Source organism: Papilio machaon, chromosome 23, assembly GCF_912999745.1.
Source record: "Papilio machaon chromosome 23, ilPapMach1.1, whole genome shotgun sequence".
In the NCBI taxonomy this organism is placed as follows: domain Eukaryota; kingdom Metazoa; phylum Arthropoda; class Insecta; order Lepidoptera; family Papilionidae; genus Papilio; species Papilio machaon.
The window spans coordinates 2,699,845-2,717,580 of NC_060008.1; the positions used below are offsets into that span (position 1 = coordinate 2,699,845).

General features: G+C 33.4%; 1 protein-coding gene across 7 annotated transcripts in view; it reads left to right on the forward strand.

The window, feature by feature from the left end:
* The window catches only part of LOC106711220 (zinc finger protein 628), a 57,600-nt gene extending 41,336 nt beyond the window's left edge, over positions 1-16,264 (forward strand). For 4 of the 7 annotated variants that reach the window (XM_045683647.1, XM_045683648.1, XM_045683651.1 and 1 more), the window contains 5 exons: positions 11,870-12,054; positions 12,694-12,756; positions 13,043-13,208; positions 14,141-14,362; positions 14,731-16,264. In XM_045683647.1, the coding sequence (XP_045539603.1) occupies positions 11,870-12,054; positions 12,694-12,756; positions 13,043-13,208; positions 14,141-14,362; positions 14,731-15,701 (1,607 nt within the window). In that variant the 3' untranslated portion in view covers positions 15,702-16,264. The remainder of the gene's footprint in view (positions 1-11,869; positions 12,055-12,693; positions 12,757-13,042; positions 13,209-14,140; positions 14,363-14,730) is intronic. The other 3 variants (XM_045683650.1, XM_045683652.1, XM_045683649.1) reach the window with 2 other exon arrangements.
* Positions 16,265-17,736: the final 1,472 nt, after the last annotated feature.

Genomic DNA, 17,736 nt, shown 5'->3' on the forward strand with positions numbered 1-17,736 from the left:
TCACCAAGCTTTAAGTTATCTTTCAATTAACGACAAGGGTTGTAACCCTTCTTAATATTTTTAAATTAATTTTTAAATATTAAAAAGTACAATCTTAAACTATGTCTTGTTTTTTTTTTAAACTTACATAGTGCATAATAATTGAATTCAAAAATAACCTTTTTATTAATTCACACAATTATGTTATTTAATTACTTACATTTACATAAACGAAGAAACGATTTCATATTTTTATATCTCTCAATAATCATTATAAAGTACACTGAATATCAAATTCGCCGACAATTAAGACATAGCATAGTATATATTATATCCTATATATGCACCCTACAGATGGGAACGAACCACTCAAATTCTCGAATTGTAATGGAAGAGGAATCACGACCCTCTTGCCAGCCCCCCGGGCCACAGATGTCGCGGCGACGATTTTTGAGACAAAATGAGCTTTTGCCTAATTTATTTTTTGCCGCCTTCTTTTCCCCGAGTAAATATTGACATGTCACGTTATCAAAATATGGATATCCATCGCTACAATTTAGTAGCTTATCTTATAGTTATAATTTAAGTGTTACGTATTTTAGTTCACTTACCAATATAGTTGAAATCGATTGAATTCAGAAACTGAAGTTAATGTAGCTTTTGGAGTTTTTTTTCGGTGTTTGTTTTGGATATTATGGCGTATATATTCGACATCATCGAATACATTTTGTAAAGGTCCGCATTTATTCAAGCAATAGGCCAGCGATTTAATACAGTTAAAAAAGTAAATTGTAAAAACTTTATTTGTTAAAGGTACGATTAGACAAACACTTACGCGCAGATTTATATCACTTGTTGAGATTGATCTATCGGTGTCTTATCCATACAAATCGAAATCTGACAAGACGATATTCTACGTAGGCATCTTAGTTTTTTTGCCCCGGAACCGGACGTTCGGCTCGGCGATTAGGAAATTATATTGGGGACCAAAATTTCTTCGTTCTTACGTTTTTTCTGAAGGCGTCAACGTTGGGGCGCGATCGGTTATTAAATCAGACTTACCATCTCCCTAACTTTAATTGTGTCTGTTTTTTTCCTTCTTCAACAATTTCAATTTACGCGACGTGTCAAAACTTTTGTCATTTTTAAATCATCTATAAAAAGTTTTGATCTTTTTAATTGCAGCTTATAAAACCTAATTATGGAAATTCGTCGACTAGATTGTAAGCAACCTTAAAAGTCGAATATTTTAACGAATGAATATTTAACTATAAAATATTGCGTATTAGTAGAAACAGCATTACCTTTTAGACACTAAGAACACATGAATAGTGGCTTCAATAAATAATGTGAGTCAATTTTTATAATACAAGTGAAAAAACAAATTACTTCTACGTTTAAAACAAAAAAACATTTCCAATGATTAATTGAAATTCAAAAGTAAAGATTGTTACAATTGCAAAAAAATAACATTAGTATAAAATAACTCAAAAAAAGACAAAGAGTTAAAGCAAAAATAATAAAAGATAATTCGATCAAAAACAAAATCTTCAACGAACCGCGAGAGAGAACAAAAACTGAAACAATGTAATCAAAGAAAAGCAAAAAAAAAGGAAACAAAAGGGCTCACGATGCGTCGAAAAGAAACGAAATAAAATAAAGGAAAGCACTCGCCGTCTCCAATTCATTTTTATTACAATATTACAAAGAAAATAATTAATTGGTGATATTAATTATATGGCACTTTGTTTTTATTCTTTTAAACCTAACGACCCCTTCCAACTATTGTTCTACCATATGCTTCATTTTAGGGTTGAGTAAGATTATTTTTATCTTACAAAGCATTTTAATTTAAAGTATAACTTATTGTAACGTTCACAAACATTTAATTTTGTAATAAAATATGTAAAAGTTATAAATTTTTGTTGAGTAATAAACAATCTTTTTTAAATGGAATAGAATATTACAACCTAAAGATTATAGAAAAAATACAGACGAATTGAGAACCTCTTCCTTTTTGAATTCGGTTAAAAACAATGTAGACTATGAATTAAATGTTCGTAGACAAATAGATGAGTGTTGTCGAAGTCTAACACATTTTTAATCGATATCCATTTAGTAGTTCGTTACAGGGTACATCGTAACGTATCGAGGGCAATATTTGTAAGACAAAGAATTTGAATTTTACATGACAATTAGCATCGTATGACGAGAAGACACGAACGGAACAATAACGTAGGAGAAAAACAAGTATCCTGCTTACAAAGAGTTTGTTTTAAATAAGAAATAAGTAGCGTTATTTAAATGTACATGTTTTATTTACTTATGTCTTAGGGTTCGCTCGTCAAATTTTATTTTCGTTAGTAACATTTTAATATGAATTAGTTGCTAAAGTACCGACAACAGATGTGTTTTTGGGCCGAGCTCAATAAAAATGTCTTTTTTTTAAGCAATCACCGAAAAGCCGGAACGGACCCATCAATATTGTTGTTGTGATTTTTTACCGGATTTTGGTAACATCTGAACGCAACAGGTGGAGAGCGTAAGATCTTTATTGAACATTAAATCGGAAATATGCTCCTTGTACGGCTTATAAATCATTATTCTTCATTTAAAACATAAATAACTCACTTAGAAATTGAAAATGTAAGCTTTTATGTTGTTCAACGTTCTATGAATTCCAAAAAAGAATTAAAAACATGAAATTTTAAACATATGCTAAAAACTTGTTTCTATTATCTTTAAAAACAAAACACTACCAACATTACAAAAACATTTTTTGTCTTCCTTCCTCTAATTTATTCAAACTCTAAACTTGCTACTTAATCGCCCGCTCTCCTTTCTTCTAAAAGACATTTCTTTTATTAGCAACAAAGAACGTCGTTGCGTGCTGCTTTTACTTTTTTAATTTAATTACGTCTTTCTTTTAAAGACAAAGGGTATAATGTGTTCAGCCATTACCAATTGTTTGAAAAACAGATTTGGAACTCTTTTGTTTTATAAAAAAAAAACTTACCTAAAGAAATTTCTTAATAGTTTCAACGTGCTGAATTTAATTCAGAATTAAGAGACGAAATCATTCATCTACATTTAAACTGCAGAATAACCATTTCTGAGTAGGCTGGCAATATAATAAAAAGCCAACAATTGGCTTTTTTATTGTATAAATGAGCGTTGAATATAAAACACCTTTTTCGTCTACCATAGAAACGCACAATAAAAGACAATGCGGCGTTAAACGATTTCTCGCTAGATGACTAGATAACTAGCTCTATTATATTATTATAGGCATCAGAAGTTGCTTCAATGGTGCCAGATGCGAAGTAACGGTCCCGTGCCGTACCTCACAAACTGGTTGTTTCAGTAAAAATATCTACTTATATATTAAATGTATATATCTATGCGTTTGGGTTCGGTTACGTGAGAATATTACCTTGAGCACGCTATTCATTCTAAACTTAAGATAAATTCCTATCTTAGGTACATTAGTCAAGTAATAAAGTAGTTGAATATTATTAAAAAGATCTTGTTTTTACGGTTGTCATGTATTCGTTCTTAAACAACTGGACTGAAAATTTGAATGTCTTTGTAGTTTTTAATAAAAAAAACCGAACTAATTTCGAACGTAACTTTACACTGTCATTTTTAATGGTCGATTGTCTATGGTAATTACTGATTCTGAATTAACCTTTGCTCCTTTAAAAATCGAACATCGGAAAAAAAATCCCGCCAAAGTTTTTTTCACTTAATTTAAACTCAAAGGATACTCGAGATAATTGCTCTCCGCGTTCGCTCCTTTCACTCCGAGATCTCAAGAATCGAACCCATTTCCGAACGAAAGTAATTTTCTACATTTTCACCCCCAATTTTTTGGCATTCACCATAAGGCAGCGGCCATTGTGAGTAAAGAATTGGTGATTAAAATTCAATTTTCGAACAATCGACGCGTTAGTCGGGATGAGAAGGTGGTGCATTTTAATTGGACGGAATTTTTAGACGATAATTATATCTGAGATTTATGCAAGGAGTTGTAGCTTAGTAGCTAAAACTCTATACACGGTCAGGGTTCAAGACCAAGTTAATTAAATTTCATAAAATAATAACGTAATCACACAATACTGTTCCATTTATCAACATTAATCACACGCATCGGTCAAAAATAAAAATAAAAACCGTAACGTCAAAATGACTTCACAAACATAGGGTTGGCACAAAAAGAATCCCGGAAGATATCCCACCTTACCTGCGAAACAATAAAACCGTAGGGTTGTCATTAGCATAATAATACATGGGTACTATTATTTTCTGCGTATTGGCTAACAAATGCCCATTATGGACTAAGGGCAGCTGCAGGCCATTTTTTTTCGGGGGTCATTGTCCAACGGAATGCATCACTTTGTTTACGCCGTCATAGGTCACAACCCTATCATATTGCATTTGTAGCGCATTTATAATTATTTTTAACAGCGACTATTATTAATTATAATTACTTTTTAATATTAATAATTTGGAATTACATTTCACTATTATTTTACTTCGGAATTTGTAGTAATAAATCAGTATTTAATTTTACATGAGTACAAATCGGCAAACTGTTACGATGACTTATACGGTTAAAAAAAAACAAAACAACCGTAATGAGAACTGTCCACTCACGTTATTGTCGCAGTCAGATATCGTTAACCTTGTTAGATATTTGTACAAACACGATATGACGTCATCAAACTGAGGTGTCATGTTTTTGTATAATTAATTTAATCGAGTAAACTTCCAATATTGTTTTTACCCGTTCCATCATTAGAAACTTTTCCGTGCGTGTCTGTTGCATTTAGCTAGAACGATTTGAAACTTATTTATACTTGTTCTATTTTAAATCGACCCCTCGGTTTTAGTCTTGCTTATAAAGTATTAAAAATGACACAAGCTTCGACCCTTTGATTACCTGTTGTTTTTTATAACACGAGGGTCTATTGTGACAATTTCTATTATTTTAGTCAATTATTATTACGTCGAAGATTGCAAATGTAGTTTGTTAAATTTAACACTAGCATACCGTAAGCCACTGTAGAAAGGTTCGTTATTATAAAAGAAAACGTCTTCTCTTAATTTTCTATCCGAATGAAATATTTGATTTGTTTCAAGTCTGAGATTTATTTTGTGTAGCCGTATTTTCTAGTTTGAGGTTTCAAAGATCGTACTAAACAGGCTTGAGACTAAGTCAGTCAGCGAAAGTTTTTGTTACATAATTTTCAAATGTACATTTACTTTAAAATCCGTACAGCGCTTAGCTCTGAGTTAGTTCTAACCACGATGGAACAAAACAAAATAAAAATCTGTTAAATCGTTAACTAGATAATCTCAATTTTGAACAAAAAATAAAATTCAAATTGAATTTTTGCATTTTTGCTCTTTTTTAACATAGATTCTATCAAAAAAAAAAAATTTCTGAGAACACAAAGTTTGAAACGAAGCGTTTATGAATGTTTCATTAAAATAGATTCGAGATTATTCTTTTTGTCGAATTTAAAACTGCACCGAAGTCGGTATGAAATGAATAAAAATAATCGTCGGGCCGGGACTGATGCCTCCGCCAACCTCCTACTGTTCACACGATCTCCATCTGCTTAGGGTTGACAATTGGAAAAATTATATTCATATTTATGCACTAATTTAAAATGTTACAAATCCCGAGGCGCAACGGTACTGAGTGGACAAGGAATTGAGTCTGCGTTCATATTAAATCACCCATTAATTAATGTTAAGAAATCATAGTAATCTTACTAATATTATAAATGCGAATGTTTGGATGCAAGGATGGATGGATGGATGGATGGATGGATGGATGGATGTTTGTTTGAAGGTATCTTTGGAACGGCTCAACGGATCTTGATGAAATTCGGCACAGGTGTAGAACATAGTCTGGAAGAACACATAGGCGACTTTTAATACCGCGCGGAAGGAATCTTGGCGACAGCTATTTACAATATAAAATTACTGAATAACACAAACTGCAGATAAGCAAACCGCATCATTTAATATCGTAAAACATTCCATTTAAACTGGTAGAAAGTAATACATTTACCATAGCAAAATAAAACAACCCAATCCTTAAAAACATTTAAAAGTATGTCTACAATTTTCTATACAGATACAATGCCTAGCGAAAGCTATTATTAAAAAGACGTTAGTAGTAACCTTTCGGTCTATGTTAACACGAGACGAAGTAAAAAAAAATCTTTAACAACTAAGATAAAGAGTCCACAACTTAACGGTAAGTCGTTAGCGGCAACCCTACCGCCTCCCAGACGCTTGCCACGAACTTCGGGAAAACTTGCCAACTATAGTTTTGTTCTTCTTGCATTTTTCTCGGGCAGAGAACGAGTGTTTTTTTTTCCTTTTCCTTGCTACCATTACGCCCGCTCGTTGAATATTTTTACTCCTCCACTCGAAATCTTGTACCCTTTTCAGGAGTTGTCTACCTATCTTTCTTTTACAATTCTCAGACCATAACATGCAATGGAGTAGTTTTTTAAAAATTTTTTACTCATAATATAGATGAAGTTTCATATGATAATGTGGGTGTTCAAAACGTTCGGTGACTGGCTCAAAGGGATTTTTTTACCATAGGGTCGTTAGATTCTTGGCATTTGATCAGTAAATTATAATCTATCGGTGAGCTGATCGGCCCAACAGGAAACACCTGTCAATGTCCCCGTATTACTTCTATTTTTTTTTCCAGATCAGTTCACTATCAGTTTTATACGTGCATACAAATTGGTGACTTCTGATATGAAGAGTATTCGTACAAGTTTCATGTCGAATGAAAACCTAACTATCATTAAACGTAATATTTTTATGCTTTTAAATAATAACACAATCAAATATTGATCTTTGTGCGCTAAGACTAAAAAAAATGTGGATTGGATGTGGTTAGTAGGTATTGTTCTTTTCTTTAAAAAACTAACAATTTCGACTCGACCACTCTAAAGATTTCTTGTTCGTTGAAAACTCGCTTAAGTTTTTATTTGACCACTGAAGCATTCCTGAGATAGCGCCGCGATGGAAATTAAAAAAAGCACTTGAGAAAGAAATAAAGAACACCGGGTAAAAGTTCGTTCGGGACGTGGGGGCACAGACTTAAAGTAACATTTCTTAGGAAGATTTCGTTACTCCTCTTAACGGGATCCCGCAACTTTTTTGTTTTATTTAACTCGGATAGGAAAACACAAAATGCAATGGAAATTCGAATAAAATGTTTCGCGGGACGCCATTTTCAACGGACGATTTATTAAATTTAACAAAATGGCCGCCGGGATATGCGTACATTTACGAAAACGTCAATAGCGACAAATTTCACCCGCCCCGATGCAGGTGGAATACTATTATATTTTTTTCATGCCCACTGACCACCCCAAAATAGTTGGGGGCGAGGGGGAATAGTTGGGAGGGAATGCGTGACCTCAACCCCACCCCTGTATGCCACCCTATCACCCCCGGCGAGGTTGGTGGGGAGGCAGGGGATGGGTGGGCGAGGGGAGATGCACTTACCATGTGTGCACGCAAATTCATGCCCAATAATTTAAATTTCCGATTGGTATGATTAATTCAAAATTAATGTTATGTATTTGTGAGCCCCAATATAAGTCGACTATTATAGTGGAAACAGTCCTAGGAGTATAACATATTATGTTGTACCACGTTTGCGATTTTAAGGTTATGTTGGAAAACGTGAAACGCTTAATCAAATAATATTGCTATAATTAAAATTTTCGGACTCTACTGTTGTCTGTTATTCGAATGTTTTCAAGCCATTCTAGTTATTATTCCAATAATAATGAATATTTATTTTTTCAAGTTCTAATCTATTTTTAAAGAGATCTAAAAAAACTTGTTAGTCATCGTGCAAAGAATTCAAAATAATTTTACGATGAGACAACAATACAAGTATAAAATTATATAAAAGAAATAATAACAAAATATGCATCTTCTTTAATTTTATTACCTTTATTGTTTTCATTTAAATAAGACTTATTGCAATATCTCTAGCATATTGCATAGTATTTTACCAACTTTATTTTTTAGTTTTAATTTTTTCGTTCGTTGTTGTAAATCAAACGCATCATTAACTGAGAAAACATGCGGTAAATATCCGTATAACAAGTCAAAATGGCGTAAGTCTGCGTTCTAAATTCAAAAATAAATTCGCAACATGCGCGCTCCGTCGGATCGTTGTGTTTTAAAATCGACATCGCAATACTGCGTCGTTGATATTGCATTTTTATATTCTACAATACTATTTTTATATTTTAGACGCTTTTATTTTTTTACTACGCTAAACGAATTAAAAATACTTATGCTGGACTTATGACTCTCTATTTCAATAAGTTTTCTTCAATTTTTTTTTCAAGTGGCCAGTTTCTAATGATTAAAAGAAAATTACTGTAATTGGAGAATCTATTTTAGTTTGTTTTATGTACATTTTTCAACATATTTTCAGTAATTTGTGAATGTCGCAAAATGTGAATATTTTTTTAATCTGTGAGAGAAATCGGGTTTGAGCGATCCAAGAATGTACAAGACCTACGCGCAGTCAAAAGCCGGGATAGCTGGGAAGTACTTTTGTATGTAAATCAAATGCGTAGGCCAAGCAACGAACACGGAGCTTTTGTAACCGAACCTAGTTTTCGATAGGTACAGTTGGTTGGTTTTAAATGTCGTAGAAAAATAAACTGCCAGTGTTATTTTTTATATCTTTGAAATTTACTTTGACAAAACAAATGCAATGTTGACATAAAATTCGTAACTGATTTTTGAACATTAAAGTTATAAATATTTATATTTATATTTTATCAAACTGAACCTACTTTTAATTCATAGTTAGTTTTTTATTTATTAATTTAAAAACAATGAATAGCGTTGGAATTGAATTTTATTTATAAAATTTATTTAACTCTTAATCTGTTGTTCCTGGCAACCGATATTACCAGAATAATTAATAATGTGCAAAAGTAAAAATAATTATAAATTAAAATGAATATTTTTCAGTACAAAATGGCATGCAAATTAACACACGATAAATGTTCTCAGAATCCGCTCAGATAGCATCCTTTAGCCGTTGAACATCGTTCGAACTGTGCTAAGGCAAACGCCTTTCCCTTCCTTACATTTATTCATAGTGAAATAACAAAAATAGCCATACAACAGCGACCAATTTACTTTGAAACGCCCCGTCCCCCCTTGTTACTCAATTCTTGAGCCCGGAGAAGTATTGCGCTAAAAGCAGCGGGTCGCTTTATAATGGTCGACTTAGCGCGTAGGTTGTATAGGTTGAAAAATGGTTGTCTGGCCACAATAGTATAAGGAACGGTGAACCCGGAAGAAATATTTTCTATGGGTAAGATTTAATCTGTTGTCCAGTTGGATCTTACAGATAATGTGCAAGCTTAGCGATTTTTTTTAAAATAAACACTTATGAGAGTGGATGGGTACACTGATAAAGGTAGGCTTAGAAAGAAATGGGTGGAATGCGTGAAAGGTTATAAGATGATGGGAGTGACAACTGAGATGACGGAAGATAGATCGTTATGGTGGATGAAAACTGATGCGCCGACCTTACTTGAGTATAAGATGAAGGATTTTTTCATAATTTCATTTTATTTTAGTTTATAATTTGAAGATTTTAATGGAACAAGATTATATCAACCAATATATTCTTATAAGAATAAATGAATCCGTTTAAAATTAAACATATCTAAATAAACCAATAAGATTCCAAGTTACATATTAGAAGGGTGTCGTAATTCAATTTACATCTACTTTATTTTACATACCAAATATCAAATGTACATATTACTACATTTTGTATTTTGATTAGTACTATTTTTGCAAAGTAAATTACCCGTAAATACAAACAAATAACAATTTAATATCTTTAGACGTAAAGTTATATAATGTTTGTAGGATATTTGTTATTTCACTGGGTTTTAAAAGTAGTATTATCCAATTAGAATTTATATTTTACATACAATCGCATGTTTACAAAAAAAATACGTAAAAAGTATTTTATTAATACAGAATAATGTATAAAATTATTTTTACAACACTTAACATTAGGTTCGTTTGTCATTTAAAAAATAATAATAAAAAAAACAACTCTATTAACCGCAATACAGTTAATAAGTATAGTATTACCCGTACTTTTAGCCAACTGGCCCAATAAAAGCCATGCGATATTTAGTATCAATAAATATGAATATACCGTTAGTGGCCGATTAGGTATAGCCGACGCGGATGGCAATATTTCTATGCGATTCGCCATGTCAATGCCGATCGTAATATATCTATCCCCGTGCATTTAGATAGGGTCGCCATTTGCATTTCATTCTTTGGATGCTTACTTGAATATTTGAATAATTTTAAAACGAAACCTTCTTTGGATTCTTTCTCGGTTATATATAAACTGTTTTAAAATTATTTTACTTAATTTAAAGTAATATGTTTAAAATTACAAACAAAAAATGTAAATATATGTATATTTGACTTACTGCCTCACCCAGACATTTGATGACTACTTAAACAGTCCCTAAGTTTAGATTTCTAATAGTCAAGTTGCCCGCTTCGTGACAAATTAACGATTTTTGCTGTGGAAATTAATGATGTTAGAAATTACTTTTCCATATCATAAAAATTCTTAATAAGTTAAAAAAAATGGATAACATAAAATGTTTTTTGTTTTTACGTTTGGAATGAGACAGTTTATTTTATAAGCATAATTTATATGATATCAACAGTTGAAAATAATTGCTAAAAATGTGCCAAAATTAATCGCCATTTTTATTAGGTAGTCTTTGATTTTTATAATATAATCTTGCAAAATAATAAACGTAGCAAAATACCTCGAATAACATAAAAGTTATTTTTAATATTTGAAAATAAAAATGCATAAATAACCAGGTCGTGTGTTTTTAATTTAGATTCTATCGCTAGTCACTTTATTAAAATAAATGTATAAATACTCAAAATATCTAATTTTAAAAACAGTCATGAATAATAAAAAAACGAAATCACATTTTTATACTATTTATCACCAACAAACTAAAAATATAGATTTTAAATATTTATAAATAGTTTCGATTAAGAAAATTTTCCATGTATATCTAAATAATAAAGTCAATATATTTTACTATTAACAGTTAACTAACAGTACGACGCATATCTATCCATTTGAAAAGACTTCCTAAATGGTAACCCTAATCTAGGAAATAATTCTACAATATCTTTCCTTACAAACGCATGCGTATGTACGCATTCTTCTCACACAAACAAACTCACACACACAGTGACGTGCAAGGACTGTGCAGAAAATATATACACATATCTGTGTAATACGTTCGTTTGTGTTCGTACTACGGTTGTGTGCGTAGGTGCATTGACCTATGCATTTGCTTGCAGTACAGGCTAAAAGTATGCGTTCACTTTATTATGGTTTTATTTTTAAAATGTTATAGTCCGGTCATCGCTTTCTTTCATGTTGGGTTAGGTCGGGAATTCGTTTTGGCAATCACCTATATCGGTTACAAGGTTTCTGGAACGTTCTTTGACCTGAAGCATATGCGTATTCAAAAATTCGTCTTCACACTTACACGAGTCTTGTCGTTTCGTTTTTTATTTGGATAATGACATGTACATTACTAGAACTATATTATATATGATAACATGTCATCCTAACCTATCTAGTGTTTATAGATTCAATTATTTTAGACTTTAACAAGAAAACAAGTTACAAATAAAAACTGAGCTACTTTGCCTAATAAATACATTTCGAAAATCTGCTCCTAAAACTATTCCTTATTATTAATAATGAATTGAATCTCTCAATTAATATTTCCAGGAGAACGGCCATACAAATGTCATCTACCGGACTGTGGGCGTGCATTCATACAACTGTCGAATCTACAACAGCACTTACGAAATCATGACGCCCAAGTAGAGCGTGCGAAAAATCGACCCTTTCATTGTAACATATGCGGCAAGGGATTTGCTACTGAAAGCAGTCTACGCACCCATACAGCCAAGGTTAGTACCAAAAGATATTAAAAAAAATTGTTAACATTATTCATACCATTGATGAACTATGCTGAACTAACATTTTTTACGAAGGAAGAAAATATACTGAACACCGAATTTCATCAAAATACTTCCGAGAGAGTTAGAATAGTAATAGAATAGAATATCTGAATTACAGATCAAATGCTGCTGAAAATATTAAGTATGCAAAATGTTTTTATCTTCAATTATACGACGCTGGGTCTTATATTGTTTTAAGATCATTATTTAAAGACATTACAACATTTTTAAATTAAATACAGTCAGGTCCAGCATTAAGGTGTCTTTGGAATTCATTTTTACACACATTTTTAAACTATCTCAAACACTTTAAAAATATTTATAATATTTTATAATATGTATACATAACGGATAAAAAAGTCGTAGACTACAAATCTAAATTGCGACAAGTTTCTTTGAGAAAGTGACACGAACTATTGCATTAGTCTAAACAAATTAACATAAAATTACCATAGCATTATGAAATTTTATTAAAATTTTTATTTCAATCTCTTTAATTGAATCAGTTTTAATTATTTCCGTGTTGTTTGGCATTCGATTATTATTATTATTTCTTTAAATGATTGTAATTCATTATGCTATGATTAGGAGCTGAGCGAAATACGAAAATCGAAGACAATGCTAGCCGGAACCACGGCGGCTATATCTAATGTATGTTATATTTAATATTAACTGATCTAAATTTTGATTTTTTAAGCTTAAATATACACATCGATTAAATAAATTACTTTTTCAAAATAACGATTTTTCGCTACAGCCAAATTTAAAATAGAAACATCAGTATTCCAATCACGATCGTCAATTTTATTTTATGATTCCCCTTTGGCAAGTTTTTGTTTCAAAATTTTATTAATGTTGTTTATTTCTATATTTTGTGTTGTTTTATAAATGTATGCTAATCTTTCGCCTATCCGCATCGCCACCGGGTGCTGAACAGGAGCTTCAGCTGCACCTTGGTGTTTTGCAGCAACACGCGGCGCTGATGATTGGGGGCGCCACAGCCACTCCTTGTCCGATTTGTCACAAAGTCGTATTCGGAGGCGAAGCCCTCGTCGAACACATGAAGAACACCCACAAGGACCCCAACGCGTCCGGCGTTGCGAGTAAGTGTCCTGACGTTCGGATACATTATTACATCCCCGTTGGGATATTTGGCAATTGCAAGGAACGGATTGCAAATAAGAAGCTTCATCTATTTCGGATAGATCACGTTTCTTTTTGTGTTTTGGTCGTTTGAGTGTTTCTAGGTTTAATACATTTAGTTATAAGTTAATCTCTCTAGTTTAAAGCGTCAAATTTATTTGAAAAAGTACTTAAAATTGAATTGTCCGTTTTATATAGCATTCTAAACAAGAGAGATTTATTAGTCCGTAAGCCGCGTCACTGGAAGTTTTAGCACTTAAAATGTTGTAGCGACAGAAACATTTGTTTTACTTCCAAAGAATTATTTAACATTGTAAAGATAAAAGCTTCCAGCTGGCGCAAAGCCATGAGGGGTGTTGGTTTTTTACAAAATCAACTGTAAAAACACAAAAGTATCGTTTCCACAAACCTTATAGTTTTAAGTTTATCGAATAAGCTAAGAAACCATTCGAGGGAGCGTCGTATTGTTCCTGCATTAGTAGGGTAGAGTGTTTTGCAAACATTTCTCGCAACCAACGACAGATTCCTCGGATGGCGTTCCAACTTTGTTATCATAACATGTTTTGTTTATATTTAAGCTAATGTTTTCAACGTTTCTAGAACTATATCATCCCAGTCGGCGTAATTCTGTCAATAGATTTGTTTTCGTTATGATTTCCCCATTAGCAATCATAACAAGTTTTTGCTAATCGCAATTTTCCTACTGAACGCGTCACAGTCGTCGTCAGCAACTAAATTAGTGATGTTGTCTGCCATTTTCTAATGTCTAGATAGTTTAGATTTAGTTAGTCTTAAGTCTGCTATCATTCGACTAACATCACTAACCTGTGTTTTTTTTTCTTTCCTTCCCCCCTTAACCCACTAACCTACCCATTCCTGGTGAAAATGGTAGGTCCACCCGCCACTTCACCGTACCCAGCGCAAGCTAAACCAATTGATCCTTATATAGCGAAGCGGCGGACTGCTAACCATCCGTGCCCCGTCTGCGGAAAGCATTACGTGAACGAAGGTTCCCTGAGAAAGCACCTCGCCTGCCACCCCGAGACCCAGCTCACAAGCAGCCTGCGCATGTGGCCGTGTTCTGTCTGCCAGGCCGTTTTTACACACGAAAATGGTAACTTTAAAACTTTATTTATCCTCAATGTGTTACTACGACAAAATAATATTTGAATTTTTATACGACAATAGCAGGAAACGAGTATCGGATTGCCTAATGTTCACAATAAGTGTTTGCCATTACCCATTTAAGCAATTTTCATTGTTAGCAAACTTGCTTAGGACCGTACCATCAAAAATAACTTTTATTCAAAATTTTGCTGCACATATGCTACAAAGAAGAGTCTTTTTGTATTAGAATACATTCTAAATTATAATTAACAAATTTTTCAGCATCTAGAAATGTATACATTGTTTACAATGTTGCAAGCTTTACAAAACTTTTCCATTTTAATGTGATATTAAATTATTTCCATCATTTTGCAGGACTACTTTCCCATATGGAACACATGAGAATGGAACCTAAACATCAATTCGCCGCCCAGTATGTACTATCGCGAGCGGCCGCCGAGCGCAGGGAGAGGGACATCCTGGCCGCCGTGTCCGCCTCAGCGGGTGGTTCCGGCCTGCTCAACCTCGCCCCGCCCTCCCCCACGCACTCCGACTCCTCATCCAACGGGCGACTGTCTTCGTCTGCCGGCTCCGAAGCCGGAGCCACGGTAAACAAACTCTCAGACTTGCTCAGATCCAACAACGGGCAGGCTTACGGTGATGAAAGAGTAGCAGCCATTGCGGCAGCCGCCGCCAACATGATGGCGCAGCCCGGAGAGGGAGCGAACGCGGTGCAAGTAGCCGCGGCTAACTTAGTATCAGCGATGAGACAACAATTAGCGAGAGAACCACCACCAGAGACACCGGCACCCAATGAGGCGACTCTTCGCATGCAACAGGCAGAGGCACTGCTCAGAAGTCAAGCGGAAGCTCTGAGATTAGCTGTGTCCCAAGCCGCTGCCGCACACAACACCGAACCGCCTAGTCCACTCAGACATAACGGAGGTTTCCCGACGCCAACCAACGACGCCAGTGGGCAGCTATCGCCCGAGCTAGTGGAAGCGTTTCGAATCGCTCAAGAACAAAGATTGGAACAAGCGCTGCGTTTGCACGATCCGAGAATGCTTGGTTTTAATATTCCATCCCCGCAGCAAGTTGCTCAGCAGGCTGCCCAACAAGCGGCTCAACAAGCTGCTCAGCAAGCCGTCGCCGCACAACATGCTGCCCAAGCTCAAGCCCAAGCACAAGCTCAAGCACAAGCCCAAGCTCAAGCGCAGGCACAAGCACAAGCGCAAGCCCAAGCCGCCCAACATATGCAGCAGTCGTCGTTGCAAATGGCGCAGGCGCAGGCGGCGCAGCAGGCCGCCCAGCAGGCGGTCCACCTCCAGCAAAACCCTCAGCCATGAAAATTCAGCTATTACTAATCCGACGCAATTTCGTTTCAGCGTTATACAAAAATAAACCAGTTTAGTATACAAACCAAAAATAAATAAGCTATATTTTCGGATAACAAATTTAATTTTTTTCGAAGCGCAGCGAAATCGCCTCAGATTGGTAATCGCTTGACGTTTTTTTTTACAACAGTTCACTTACGAAAATTCAAAAGAAACAGCATTTCGTTTTATGAGTCGTTCGGAAATTATACAATGTTTGTCTATTAGTATTTTAGATAGGAATAACTGTTGTAAATAGGGAAACGTATAGTCAGGGACATTATTGTGTACATGTAAATAAAAAAAACTTAAATCATAGTCGAATGAACAAAATCGGAACAAGAAACTCGCCCGAACAAGAAATTAGATTTAGAGAGAGAGACCTGAGACAAATAAATTCAGTGCAATCTTCGATTGTTTACTCGTTTTGGTTATTATTGAGTGTTTATTATTGAAATATATTTATTTTATTTAGCTTTACAATAGAGCGATGTATTTCTTAGCTTAGTAAAAACTATTGGATGTGCCAAACAGTTTATTTAGCACATTTCTCTCGCATTTCGCGAATTCTTTTGCAATATATACTTAGTTTCCATAGATATTTTTATTATATTTAAATTTCTTTTAATATTACTTTTTCATGCAATAACACGTCTTATGCTAGTCAAATTTTAGAACGCACAAATTATCTATTTTTATGAAATTCAAAATTATTTTTATTTACTTTTCGGGATTATTCGTCTTTATATTTTTAATTTATATTTTGAAATAAATGCCATATTAGTACTAAAGCTGTACATAACTTAGGCATATTATTAAAGCTTTTGTTATTAACATATAATAATTTAACAATATTTTCAAGAAAACAATTATTTACAGTTGTAAAAAATATATTAAACTTTTATTTTATCTGAAGACTGCCGTTACATTTGTGTGTAAAACTTTACTGTTTTAAATCATAAATAAGAGTACAACAATAATGAATGATTTTTGAATCGATTATTGATTCAACTACTGTGACGTAACCAATATTTCGTCAGTCGAAAATAATTTGGTAATTCGACAAATAACACTTTAATGGAATGCAGTTAACACGGGACATTCTTTCCATCACCAGAATGTTACAATAGCCCATATATTTATTTTTCACTTAACAAATCAAAGTAAAATCTACAATAGCCCGATTGATCAATCTTATGATCATTTAAAGCATTTCGCTTTACAAAAAAACGTTTGAAGCAAAACAACGCTTTAAATGTTGCCTTTACAATAGTTCCATAGTACACAAGAATTGCAAAATCGGTACACCAAAATTGCAAAATGGTGTACGGTGATTTTGCATTTTTACCAAGTAAGAATGTCAAGTGTTGCCGAATATTAATTTTTTAATATTATCATCATGTATTATAAATAAGTGACAATTAGCGTGTATAACATTGTATTTATACAAATTTATACACGTTATTTGTAATTATACGTATAATCGTAAAATAGGTAAGGTAATAAGTAAGCTGATTTAACGTATATAATTATTTCATTCTTGAATTAATATTGGTATCTTCTTGTCACAGTAATGAAATGAAATCCATTCTTCCTGGTGTCAGGAAGCTTTGTTACAAAGCCAAGAGATATCAATGTAAGTAGAAAAAAAAATCACAATGCAATAGCCCAAAAAGATCTTTATTATTTACGTATTTCGGTTGTGGAAGGGAGTTTTAATTGATATTTTGTTTCAAGTTGTCGTAATTTATTTTTGAAATACAAAACTTTTCGGCGTATTTTTCTTATGATTTGGAATGAAACGGCCAGTTGTCGACGCGAAGGATTTACCCGATGAAGATTAATTTTTCTAGGAAACGTGAATATATATATATCAGATTTATTATACGCAAAACCAATAAAAATTCGACTGACAAAAATTGAAATGGCGAAAATGAACAGAAATTGTTTCATTTTCGCCCGCAATGAAACACAAATGATTGCTATTTATGTACAAAACAAAAGAAGT